The 13,773-nt window shown below is 39.4% G+C and overlaps 1 protein-coding gene across 8 annotated transcripts in view; it reads left to right on the forward strand.

Annotated features, from left to right (window-relative positions):
- LOC311288234 (nuclear factor 1 B-type-like) overlaps positions 1-13,773 on the forward strand; it is a 100,922-nt gene that overhangs the window by 14,437 nt on the left and 72,712 nt on the right. For 5 of the 8 annotated variants that reach the window (XM_084405528.1, XM_084405533.1, XM_084405530.1 and 2 more), the window contains exons 1-2: positions 1,823-3,707; positions 7,232-7,763. In XM_084405528.1, the coding sequence (XP_084261654.1) occupies positions 3,681-3,707; positions 7,232-7,763 (559 nt within the window). In that variant the 5' untranslated portion in view covers positions 1,823-3,680. Of the gene's footprint in view, positions 1-1,352; positions 1,758-1,822; positions 3,708-7,231; positions 7,764-13,773 lie in introns of those variants that run through there. The other 3 variants (XM_084405532.1, XM_084405534.1, XM_084405535.1) reach the window with 2 other exon arrangements.

The raw sequence follows: 13,773 nt of genomic DNA on the forward strand, positions 1-13,773 counted from the left end.
TGGAGCCCTTTCGCTTCATTTCGTATCACACTCCACCTACTCGATATAGCCTAATGCTCCAACAAGCCCTTGTGTTTGTTGTTTCAAACACAGGGCTTGTTTGTTTGTCTTTACAAGTGTGACAGCGCATAGAATAAACGATTCATTCTATATAAGTCGTTTATCTTGACAGATACAGTTAGTTAGCCACGAGTGCAGTCACAACCAAAACGAACTTTTCGACGTGACAACTTGTGTCATGCAGAGCAAAGATGACAATCCAGGCTATAAAACGAAAACTTTTATAAAGGTTTATCTATCGAAGAGATAAAAAAATAGAATGTATGATAGCCTAATTAAATTTATTCTGTAGAAATTATAGAAACAACAGGAAAAAATGTTATTAACAAAATTACGACCGATTAAACAATTTATTTGTCATATTACATGCAGCGCTTAATGTGAGGCGTATTTCTGCTTAGCTCGATTGACTTAAATGTACATATTTGTAACGACCTAAATGAAAGACCAAATGAATTGTTTTGTTGTGATCACCACTGAATAGCATGTCTTGTGGCATATAGAAAAAAATAAATTAGTCAGAATTTCTAATCATTCGGATTCATTGCTGTCTGTTATGATTAGCCTACACTTTTTTATTTACAGGTGACGTGAATAATCATAAACTGTTTTATTACTACTATCTTTTAATAGTGTCTCATTTAATGACACCGGTAAACACGCTCAAATGAATGCGTGTTTCATCCATGTTGTTGGAGTCGTGTGTGTGTGTGTGTGTGTGTGTGCGCGCGCGCGGGGCGCACTGGTGTTCTGGTCTGGATCAATGCCATCATTGTGCTCTCTAACAGTGGTGACTTTCTCTGCTATATCATTCAAAATCTTAACAATGGTTTAGTAATACAGCCTATAGACAGTATATATTTCTACTGATTTAAAGATTGTTTAGCTGTTATTAAAAAGTCATCAAAGTTTAACAATGCTAAACAATGTGGTTTAAGATTATGTCAAAAATCGAGCACACATTGTATGAAGGGGAAGAAATGTGAAAATCGTTATTATTAATTTATTTAAATAAGTTATTTAAAAAATAGCGACTAATTGCTACTAATTTAGTAGGGATTTATTTGCTTTAATGCCTGTAGCCTACATAAGGAAATATTCTTAATCCCCAAGGACAAAATGCACAGAGGAATTTGACCTATCTTCAGCCACTAGTCTAAATTGCGCTCGGTCTCGCTTTGATGGGACTTGGTCAATGTTAATATGCAAATAGTGACACTGTCTGCCGAGCGGAAGTGAGGGGCCTAGGGCATGGAACGGCGAGCGGAGCTCCACCGGTGCGTCAGCCAATCAGAAACGAGGATGTAATTCCAAATGCGCAGCTACGTTTGGCTGCTGCCAGCGAGCAACAGCGACGACAGACAGAGAAAGTGAAGGCGCAGACCTACCCACTTCCAAAAAACTCAGCCTATTCTGGACCGCGTTCAACTCAACCACCAAAAGCTATCCAAAAGACTGACTTGCAGAGGAAGGAAGATAAAAAATATCTGAGGTGCTCGCTGACTTGATTTTGCCGCCTGTCTGCCAAGAATTCGCTTCCGGTGTTCATTTTTATAAGCACTACAACGTGAAACGAAAAGAGAAAAAAAAAAATAAAAAAAACACAAATTTTTGAACTTGAGACATGTGAGCGTACCGGCTTCAATTTCATCCGGCCTCCAGGAACCCCCTTCAATTCCATGCAATACAGTGCAATGGTACGTTATGATGGAAAACACTGTCTTACTAACATTTGTGAATATTTTGCTGTGTTGCGCGTATGTAACCTCAACAGAGCAATAGCTTTACGTTTCAATATTGAACTGAACAAGACACTTTAAAACTGCAGAAAAAATTATCGTAATGTTGGATTGTTTATGTCATGCATTGGCAGACGTCCTATATGGGTCATATTGTGTCAGAAGTCGAGTTTGTGCCTTTTGGCATGCATCCTGTGTTAGCTCAAACTCTCCCCTATTGAATAGCCGTGCGCTTCTGGCACGGAGCAGCGGCGTGAATACCTGGACAAGCCGTGTTGATATTTACTCACACTGTCATTTAAATGCTTGTCTGGGGGCTGTTTTACGTAGTGACACTTGCATTGACTCTCTTTCACTCTGTAACTTTGTTCTTTGATACTTTAAAACATTACGTTATGCACACGTATATGTTTGTTTGCACGTCCATAAACCAATTCATTGTTTTACCATGAACATTGGACTTTGTTGCGTTGCGCTTTTGTTGCGGTCCATTGTAGTTACATTTTAGTAATGGACTCGGTGTCCTTCATAAAGTCTTTGTTGAGCCTTGTGGACTTATGAGTTGGACGGAGGGGGTGGGCTTTGACTTCGACACAAGATGCCGTCATTTCGATGTAACGCGAAGGGAATCATTAGGCTATCTGTCCAACAAACAGACTGGCCCTGTGCTCTTCTCACTGGGATACGTGATAGAACCGTATGCAGTACTGCTGTTGATTTCTCTCTTTCCTCGCAAAATGTAAACCGTTGTCATGTTGGCTACTGCTCTTTTAAAAAGCACAGCAATAACATTGAACATTGATAAACTAATTCATTTATTCAGTTTGTAGTTATTTTGCATATTAACGCTGCAGGCCCACACTTACATTTGCGTCATAAGTTAATAGCCTAAATCGTGCTTTTCCAAGCGTATGATATCATTTTAAAGCCTTTATGTTTTTTTTTTTAAGTAATTCCATATCTCAGTATTGGTTTGTAATAGCTGATAGTGAAAGTAAACTTAACCAACGAAAGTCTAGACAAAGTAGGCTAGTCGAAATTTCTTTATATCCCCTGATATGATTTGATCATAAGCATCATATTTTGTTTTTATTAAGACGACGCCTGTATAAAATGTAATCAAAGTCAAAGGCAAAATCAATTCATGAGTTGGTTTCATTTGCAATTGAAGAAGCCAGCAAAACTCTTTACATACTGTAGGCTATATTGGGCTCGCTTCATCGTGTTTCATAGTTTTACAGTTTTACATGCCTGCCCAAAGTCCTCACAACATAAAAATGACATTTGGATAAGAAGTAGGAAATTGCTTAAATCTTTGTCAATGTCACGGAGGTGTAATCGAGGTGGGCTGGAGATATGGGATATGCGCTTGCTGGAAGAGGAGGAGTATGACTGTGTAATTAAAGGCGAAAAAAAAAAAAAATCTTCAGACTGATTTGTTAGGCTCCAGCAGACTAGAGGGTGTTACCGGCCCATATTATATCAAGTTTGAAAAGCAAACACATGATCAGAAATTAGGCGCCTTCAAGTTTTCTTATTGCACGTGTTATAAGGCTATATTATTCAAGATTCCTATTTGAAACTCGGCTCTCAGATTCCGGTAGCTTTTTACTCAGCGGCGGGATCACCTCACGCGCTGTGGATGCGTCTAGATTCACTCCGTTTACAATCTTTTGTGCTCTTAAATAGACGTCGGGATCGGTTAAATGCAAAGTGTGGGATCTCCAGTTGTTCTCTGTTGCCGGATAAGAGCGTGCTTTTTTTGAATGAGGATATCAGGTCTTACTCAAACGTGCACGGAGCAGCACGGGCTCTGAAGAATGAAGCGATAATATCAATCATCTGATACCCTTCAGGACTTTGATAACCGCGCGATCTACGATGTATTCGCCGATTTGTCTCACACAGGTATATTTTCTATATATATTTTTTTTATTATCACTGAGTATTAGGTAATTCTTCATACTTGTTTGTGTACATTATTCACTGCATGTGCTTTTGGTTAATTTAAAAATTGCTGCAGTTATAGGCTATTGCGCATTTATTGTAGCCTACACTTCCCTCTTGTCTTTTTAAAGTTCAGTATCGTATTTGAACAACTTCTTCGACGTCGTGTCTTACAAAAGGCACGTGAGAAAATCGATTCATTTAAACTTAACTGCAACCTTGAAAAAATCACTCAAGAAAATAAATATTCAAATTAGAAGAAAGAAGTCGTTTTTAAATTCATCAAAGAACCTTTTATTAGTTCTTTAGAAAACCATCTATGTACTGGTACTTTAAAGTACCCAAAACCCAATACCTTAATCTGACAAACCTATGGCTAGTAACTTTTATAATCTTCAAAGAACCATATGACCAGCTCAGGGACTGTGTAGAGAGATAAATGGTTCTTAATAAGTTGTTTCTTTAAAGATACATTGATTGAAGAACCTTATATTATTATTTTTTTAAAGACTGCAATCGATTTGAATTTTAAAGCATTTTTTAAGTAGTCAGGAGTTCTAAAAATCCGACGGACATCTAACTCGATGTATAGATAGGCTATGTGATAGAATGTAGCCTACTCAACTCACTGCGCGCATCACATAGGCGAAGACCTTTATTCCTAATCAATGAACAGATCAGTGTTTTCTTAAATCTAATTTTATGGCGTCTGTAAATGTATTGTGCTTTAAAACCTGATTAAACAAGGCAACATTTATGAAGTTAACAACAAGGAGAAGTTCATCTTCATCTCTTTGCCATTTCAAGCGCGAGGTTAAGGCATGACTTTGAATTCCCTTTTTGAGAGCTCACCGTTTTATCCTCATCTTTCTTTGAGGAAACTTGCTTTAGTTTGCACTTGGAGCTTCTCTCAGAGAGTGAATTAAGATGAAAACAATGATAAGGTTGATTCAGCGGTTGGACAGAGTCCGCCGGGTTTGGCTGACACAATTTTACTGTTTATATTTTCCTTGGCATCAGAGAGTGATTGACTGAGATATGGTGAGTACAAGAGGACCTCGAGCCTGCGCAGCCAACAACCTCGTGCTACACTTTGAACTATTAAAAATAGAAATTCGTGTGATTTTTGGTTCAAGGACATTCCTTAACATTGTGATATGAAATAAATTTGCATAACATCTGCTATGACAACAGATCAATATAATGTTTTTTTTTCTTCTTTTTTTTTTTTTTTACATTTATTTTAATTTTATGTTGTAGGGATACAACAATGTGTGATCTTGCAAGGCCTTAGACATATATTTATTTAAATTCATGATGGCAAGAATTACCTTCTTTGTGGTCAATAGGTTCATTAAATTTATAGCAGAAATTTGATAGAGATCCTTTTTGTATTCTATATCAGTATAGGCTAGTCATTTCGATATTATTCATAATTTGTGGAGTGGAGTTGTGGGCATTATACATTATAGGTTGCATGTAGTTGTGACAAAAGGAAATATATATGAAACTCGCTATAATTTAAAAATAATTAAATCATCTGATGTGATTTTTTTTTTAAAATGAAAATCAGCACTTTGAATGTACTTGAGTTTTTATACATTCCAGGACTACACCGCATAGTGCAAAAACTCACACTCTTTTGCGAGTTATATATTTTTGGTGCAACATTGTTGCATGAAGGATTGCACATGCGTTCCTAAGTTGTGTAGTGTGTATGGTATTTATACAGTGCTGGAGTGTGGGCTGTGTGTGGGGGGCTGTCACAGAAATATAGGCAGCAGTGGTGCGCTGGTTGTGGTTTCCCAAAGAGCTGCCGCCCGCCTGCACACAGAACAATATGTGGTTTAACTCTTCTTCGATCCATTTGCTGCAGTCCTTGTTCATTTTTCAATGTGGTGGTGAAAACAATTGCATAGAAGTTTGCAGAGTCAGTGTGTGTGTATAAGATGGTCTTTTTTTAAAATTGTGTCTTTTTACTTTTTTTTTTTCTTAAACCTCATCCATTGCTAAGAATTTACAGTGCTTATTGATCTTGATGATAATTATATTTTGTTGAACTGAAAAATTATAAAGGGAAGCTTCAGATAGTGGTAGTGTTTGTCTTTTAGTGTATAGTGGGACAAATTCTCCTGCTGGTCTATTTTATGTTTTAAAACCTGATTGAATTTGCTTGACAATATTGAATCAATCTCACTTGCTGAGGTGATGAGGAGATTATATGTGTGGGAAAAGGTCTGTAAAATTGGCAACTGAGTTGAAAACTCAGTTTAAGTTTTTAGTATAAAGCTATATAGCAAGTTGAGGCATATGAAAAAAAAAAGCCTTGCGCTCAATAAGACAAGTGTGAATTAGCCGTGCCGCTTATTTGAGGAGTCAGGGCGCTTTAGTTTTGGTTTGGCATTTTAATGCCACTCTTACCAAACAGCTCTGAGGCCCAAAGAATGTGGCTTTTGTGCCAAGATGTCATTTTCATTGTCCATCTAGATTTGATTTTTGGAGGGCCTTGGAATAATTGCGGTACATTAATGCTAACAAATTAAGTGATTCCCAAGGACCGCAAACACCTCCTCATAGTCAAGAGTAAAAGCTCAAGGTGTAAAATTGATTTCCCACCCACCCCCTGCTTTTCTTCACTCTTCCATGTTTAGTTAAAAGCCTTACCTAGTACTTCTGGCCTTGGGAAGGTTTGCACTGTCATTTTAGACAAAAGACATGTCCCCATTTGTCTTGCTTTCTTTGCAAGTGTGGTTGATAATCATGCCCTCAGCTGTCCTTGTCCAAGGCATTTAGAGACTATCTTGAGTTTTCCAGGATTCCGTGAGGTTCTGTGGGTCTCTGTGGTAAGGGCTGTTTCAGGAATGCAGGGCGCTTTGATAAGAGATCTGGAAGTATGGGGGGTGCTTGCTCTCTTGTGCCAACACACGGACTGGTGCTTTGAGCGTTGCTGGAGACGGAGAGTGAGCAGGCGAGAGAAGGGGGGTAGAGAGAGAGAGAAGGGGAGTGAGAGATTGGTGATTCTGGAACTGTCGGCTCTTCACTGGCACGGCGCGGGCAGACGCGGTAAACAGTGGCATCCTTTTTCTGCGTGCCTCCGACACCTGCGTCGCACTGGAAATGGTAGATTAATGTTTCATGCTGATGCTTTAAAATCTCATTTTAAATAACTTTTCTGCTTAAAAGTTCTCTAAAAGCAGGAAACCGAAGACTAGAGTTGTTAGAAAACTGTATTTGCAACTGATATTTGTAACTGTAACTCTGTAATGCTTTGTAATGTAATGCTTTTCTGGACCATTAAATAGTCATTTGTATAACTTTATCTACTTTTGTGTCTTATAAATAGTCTTTATCTGCAATGTTTTCAAAACTGCCTCTTTTTTTTTGGCTGCACAGGCTCTTGGCTAATTCAGACAAGAACCCATGCCAAAAGGTCACTTCTGCTCCTGCTCAATTTTTCTCCTTTTCCCCTCTCTCTCTTCTCTCAGGATGAGTTTCATCCCTTCATCGAGGCGCTGCTCCCTCATGTCCGTGCCATAGCCTACACCTGGTTCAACCTGCAGGCACGAAAGCGCAAGTACTTTAAGAAGCACGAAAAGCGGATGTCCAAGGATGAGGAACGGGCCGTGAAAGACGAGCTTCTCAGCGAGAAGCCTGAAATCAAGCAGAAGTGGGCATCTCGTCTCCTGGCCAAGCTGCGCAAGGACATCCGGCAGGAGTACCGGGAGGACTTTGTGCTCAGCGTAACAGGCAAGAAGCACCCGTGCTGTGTTCTCTCCAACCCCGACCAGAAGGGCAAGATCCGCCGAATCGACTGCCTGAGGCAGGCTGATAAAGTGTGGCGGCTGGACCTGGTGATGGTCATCCTGTTCAAAGGTATTCCGCTGGAGAGCACAGATGGGGAGCGTCTGGTCAAGTCCCCGCACTGCACCAACCCGGGACTTTGCGTCCAGCCCCACCACATCACTGTCTCTGTGAAAGAGCTGGACTTGTTTCTGGCATACTATGTCCAGGACCAAGGTAAGTGCGAGGGGAGGTTGGGAGATAACATTTCTTGACTTGATTTAAGTGTGCTACTTTAGCTCGCAGGTTCAAATAAAATGAATGTAATTTCCAATTGTTATGGATATAAGAGTAAGGGCATACATTTCTTGTTTTACACGCAAAGAGTTTCAAAATGAATTTGGTACATTTAAGTAGTATTAAAATGATTTGTATTTAAAACAATTTTTTTTACATTTTACAGATTAGTTGGCATTTAAAAAGAGAATGAGTGACAAACGTGTGTTGCTTGCGCTGGAATCACATGCATTTGTAAAAATGAGCTAGATACAGATATTTCAGCAGAATTCTCAAGCAGCACATTTTTACGATGAGGTCAGTCTCAGAATACAATTCAAAATTTACATCAGAAAATCAGAAAAGTATAAAGACATACAAATACATATTAAATATAATGAGAATTTGTGCAAATGACACAATTACACAGTACTATTCTATTAGAATTCTATGTTGTATTTTTTAAATTTCCCCCCTTATTTGTTTTTAATGACTAGATCGGTTCTGGTAATTTTCAGTTATTTTTAGTTATTTGTGAAAGTTTTTTTTTTTTTAGCAAAGTTAAGGAAAAAGGTCTAAACTCCTCTGCACACTTACATGTTCCTTCACATTTATTCATTTGTACTTTTATCCAAAATGACTTAAAAACAAGGAAGGCTACAACATAAACTATTCCTTTTATTTCCATTTTAAATTTTCTGTTTGAAAAGTATTAATTTGGACATCACCCATATTTTCCAGGGGGCAACAATTCAGGTTATGTATAAGAATCACTACACGACAAAAATAATTTTAACATCATAGAAGTGTTGCTTTTGTGAGTATGTAAATGTTTTCATTAACGTCAGGCATGGCACCTCCATTTTGTGAAACTGAAGTGCCAGGGTAAGCAGAAGGCAGAGCGGAGGGACAATAATGGTTGCCACTGGCACCATGGTTGGCATCAGACTCTCTTTTGTGTCTTTGTAAGATGGCGTGCATTCGCCTGTTGGCACTCACACGGCAACCTAAATCTCTCGTATACCTCTCTGAATTGACCTTAGTCTCCACTCTTATTTACAAATAACATATGAAGTAATTTGTATATAAATTCTAACAGTCATTTTATGTATTTTCTAAATATTTTAATGTCTGTGTAGCATAATTGTAGTGGCTGACTCATGTTATAACTGTTATTCACTAAAGATATTTCCGACCTTTATATAATAAAAAAAAAAAAAAAAAAGACGAATATGGAAGAAACTTCTGTCACCAAATTAATATTGGGTTCTCTGTTAAGGGCTTACCGTGGCAGTGTTTTGCCTTTAGTATCCAGTGCCCATCTCTAGACAATGCCCTCACATTGTGCCAGTGCACACAGGGCGGCCATTTTGTTAGCGTTGTGCCAGGAGAGTGGTAGGAAGAGTGCCAGTGACTGAGGATGGCCGTTGATATCAAACCCTCTTTGTCTGCTTACTGCATGCCTTTGATTCGTTAATTGGCATCCGCAATGCAGTAGGCATGGAGGAAAGTTTCCTGAAAGCGGTGGAATGGCAGTTATTCACTTCCAGCTAAATAAAACCAAATGTAAAACAAAAGGGAATCTTTACTCACATCATAAGGAAATTGTGGTTGTGGTCTGTGGCTGTGAATTGAAAAGGTAAATCGTGTTCTGTGCTCAGCTGATTTTGATGTCCATATGCCAGCAAAGGGTCCTTTGTAAGGTGACTGGAAGCCATTACTGCTTTTGTTCTATTTATTTCATAGAACAATTGACTTTTTCACACTCCAACACAAGTAGTGTTTTATGTGTACTCTTTGTATTTCATCTCATGGTCTGGTTTAAATTTAAAGGTGTTTTAATCGCTATCCGCAGCACCTGGCATCCATAGGGGCATCAAACAGTTTGCCTCGGGTTTCTGGAAGAAGGCTTAGCAGACTCGCCAGTGTTTGCGATAGCACCTTAGTAAATGCCCAGCTGAATCCCCATTGAAAAGGTGGTGAGGAGGACAGGAATGAGGGGCGGCAAGCTTGTTGGTGGGCATCGTGCCATGCCCTGCCTCTGCACTTCACCAAGTCTGGCCATGCCATTTGTGTCTGTGCCTGTGCGTGCGCTGTTCTGCTTCATTCTCTCGTAAAATGATTATAACATCATCTAGATCACAGTTATTCTATATGAAAACAGAATTCAGAACAATCACAACAATCACATTTCCAGCAAATGAGAAAACAAAAGACAAGATACTTACATTCTGTTTTGTGTGATTGGCTCATTTCTGTTTTGTAGTCTTTTTTTAAAGCACTTCATACATTTTTCAAATAAATACATTTTTTTTTGAAGATCTATTTTTATTAGCTGTAATTATCCATGCTTTGAAACGTTTTCAGCTAAAGTTGCTTGGACTGTTTCAGCTGTTCCAACTTTCTGATTCCACATTGGCCTTGTACATGTAAGTCAAGTCTGTACATGTGAAGTGATGCTCATTTTACTTCAGAACTCATAAATCATGACTCTCACTTGCCAGGCCCTCTTTCAGTCAAGGGAAGTATGCTAATAATTTGTATTGTATGATTGATGATATGTTTCATTAATGTACCATTGTTTTTTTTTGTGTCTGCTGCATTTTATACTGTGAGGGAAAATGTTGGTATAGGCTTTTTATACTAGAACAGTGACTAAGCAGAAATAGATTTGAAAAGGGACCAGCCGGTTTATATCAAAAAGGCATTTTTCATTTTAACCCAAGATATTTATTTTCCAGCACATTCTGGAATATGTTCACAACCTTTATCTCAGGGTTTACATTATCCTAAACACATGACATTATTTTTCAAATAAACACAAAACCTCAAAAATGCTAGTGTAAATTAAGTGCCGGTTCAAGCCTTTCATAAATATTTACATTTATCTGGCAGTTGGTTTGTTTCAAATATCTAGCCGCCCTTTTGTAAAGCTAAATAAAATGAATTAACAATTAATAAGAAAATTGTACCTAAGTCATCAAACACCAACAATAAACTGTCATGTTTTGTGCAGGAACAGTCAACGTAACTCAACAACTAGAAGGTGTTACACAATCGCAAGACCTCAACATATCAGTTACAAGTCTGAAGGTGTCACGATTTCCTGCCCAAACTCCCTAGTTTATTTTGGTTCCCTGTGAAGTAGACAGTGTTTTATTGGCCGCTTTTCTGGTGTTGGATGGATTATTTCTCATTTGTTCTAGCATGTTAAAGAGGTCTGTTTTACGACTGCAGGACTTAGCTTTTGCCCCCGTGTCAAGACCTCACTAAAGATGTGGAAGGTGTCATGTGAAGTTTAATTGAGCACAACAGATCTTTGAAAACAAGGTGGCGACCTGTGGCGCGTGGGGGCAGGCCAGGGTGTCGTTTCGGGGGGCACCTGGACCCCCAGCTGACTCATGACCTCTGGATGTCTGTGTCAGCGGAGCGGTTGCCAGCTCCTTCAGAAGAGCTGGTCATTCATCAAACTCCCTCTCTCAACTTGCCAAAACCCCCAACACACACACACACACACACACACACACACTTAGTTCCCTATTGGGCCTTTATTAGCAGTGTGTGTGCTCTGTAGAGGAGCTGTTTGCGGCTAGTTTTCCAGCTGACTGAGTATACGACAGGGTCAGGACTAGCCAGCGTGACCTAGAGGTCATCACCCCTGTCAGTGACTAAGTACAGCTTGTGGTTTCTCCACTTTCACTTTTTTCTTCCTGTCTGTCTCCTCCTATCTAATTCACACTGTCCCTGATGTCCACATACATGGGAAGTTAGACCAGAAGTATTCTTGAAACCACCGTGTGATTGCTCTTCCTGATTATGGGCACTAGAGAAAACTATGATGGAGCGATGGACGGATTGTGTAATTTTATTGTATAAGCGTAAGAGGTATTTTAGCGTTATGGGAAGATTTGAAATGAATGCCGAAATACAGCAGATTGGAATTTGGGTGTTTGCTGTCGTAATTATGGCAGTAGTGCACAGCTGTTCCGTGCTCCGGCGTGGATAACGATCAGACTACATGCGTAACGTACCCAAGCCCAATCGAACCATGCTCTGGCTCACCTCTTCCAAGCGGGCCAGGGTTGGCTAAGCGTATGGAGCGATCACATTAGTCAAACGAACCAGACTTTGGGGGTCAAACGCGCTCGGGCACAGTTCAGATCACCTAGTGTGAGTACACCCTTAAATCCATACTTACTGACTGGTTTATCATAAATTATGACAATGGGTAGTTAAATGTGGACATCATGAGAAATATTTTATTAATTTTACCTCATTTTTGTTTTAATATTGTTGTTTAGTATATAGTTAAGGCCTGTTATGCCTTATGTACAATTGGCTTGTATTTATGCCACATCTAAAGAGACTGAATCGTCTGTATATACGCACCTTTTATGAAATTAATGAATTTTTTTTTTAAATTATTTCACAATTTGACAGTGGAAATTAATCATTATTATAATTAACTGAGACTATTAAATTCTTTACGATTACCATCCCTATTCTCAACTTTTGTTTTCTATATGAAGCTCTGCATTTCTAAATACTTGCGATTTTCCTTTATGGGACGGACACATCGTCCTCATTGGCAGCGTTTACTGATGCAATATAAACTCCAGTGTGCTGTATTAATGAGAATTTAAAGGACAGCTGGCTGGGACAAAACACACACAAACCCATTGACAATTTTGGACCATAACAGAAACTTGAAGGAAAACCAATACAGAATTACAAGTGTATGGAATGCAACAGGGCCACAGCATTTGTTTTTGTTCAGTCATTTATTTATTTATTTATTTATTTGCTAATTGTTTCCAGTGAGCCCTTGTGGCGGAGGCAGTCATGAGTTTGTCCTTTGGAGTGAGACATAAAGTGTTCAGCACATCCACTTGATGGCCCGCAGCTACTGACTCGCTCCCAAAAATCAGTACAGATGGTTCATTTTTCCGCTCCCTCTTTTTCTCTCCCTTGCTCTGGTTTCTTCTCTGAACCACGCATTTGTTGGTGCTTTGCTTTCAAAAAAGAACTACAACGCACGACTTGGTTTCAGTTGTGGAAATGAAAGGCAATAGCTTCTGTTTGATGTTTTAGTACACTGGTGTACCGCCACATTAAACATAAAGAGGGAAAGAAAAGGAAGGAGGGGGGCGGCGGAGGAGCAGTGAAAGGATTTGCCACTGCTACTTCAATCTAGACGATAATCTTAGTGGCCTGTGGGTGTTGTGAGTGCTTTTCTGCTGAGTTTCCTCCGATTAAAGAGTCTGATTGACTAAAACACACATTCAAACATTTCTTTGCATCTCTGTTTATTTTTGCTCGACAACACTCCTTTTCTTTAGAACTGAAAAAAAATTGGTACTAAAAGGCATATTAAACTGTTTTATTCCAGAAACACCCTTTGCTTTAGCTACTAGTGCATTTTAAAGTATTTAAGCTGTAATTTTATGGTGGCATATATGTAGAGCGGTTCGTGCAGTCTGTTGAATACCAGAGCAGAGATAAAGACAGGCATATGCTGGCCTTATTTAACCTCCGGCATCCATTTGGTTTTCTGTGGAGGAACATGATCCCCTTCTACTCCAAGCAGCCCAATGGTACAAGGCCATCTGATCACATCCCACTGGATCAGTTTATGATGTAAGCATAACAGGAATGTCACTGGAAAACATTCGGATTCACAGCAATACTGCGGACAAATCTGCCGTACAAATCTACAGATGCGTCTGTGATCTCTGTGCTGGAGCGGAGAGTGGGATGAGGTCGCAGTGCATTTGTGCTGAGCATGCAGTGAGGTCTCTGAAGCAGAGGCTGCAGTACTGATTAGTATTCTGCATGGCCCGCGGTGACTAGCTCATGCAAAAGCCATAACCTATCGAACACATTCCCTTAGTCTAATCCATTTAGAGCTCCCTCCAGCTCTCTGGCCTCCCTTATTGATCCCCCCCCACCCCTCCACCGTCTCTCCTCTTAG

The sequence above is a fragment of the Rutilus rutilus genome (genome assembly GCF_951802725.1).
Source record: "Rutilus rutilus genome assembly, chromosome: 3".
Classification (NCBI taxonomy): domain Eukaryota; kingdom Metazoa; phylum Chordata; class Actinopteri; order Cypriniformes; family Leuciscidae; genus Rutilus; species Rutilus rutilus.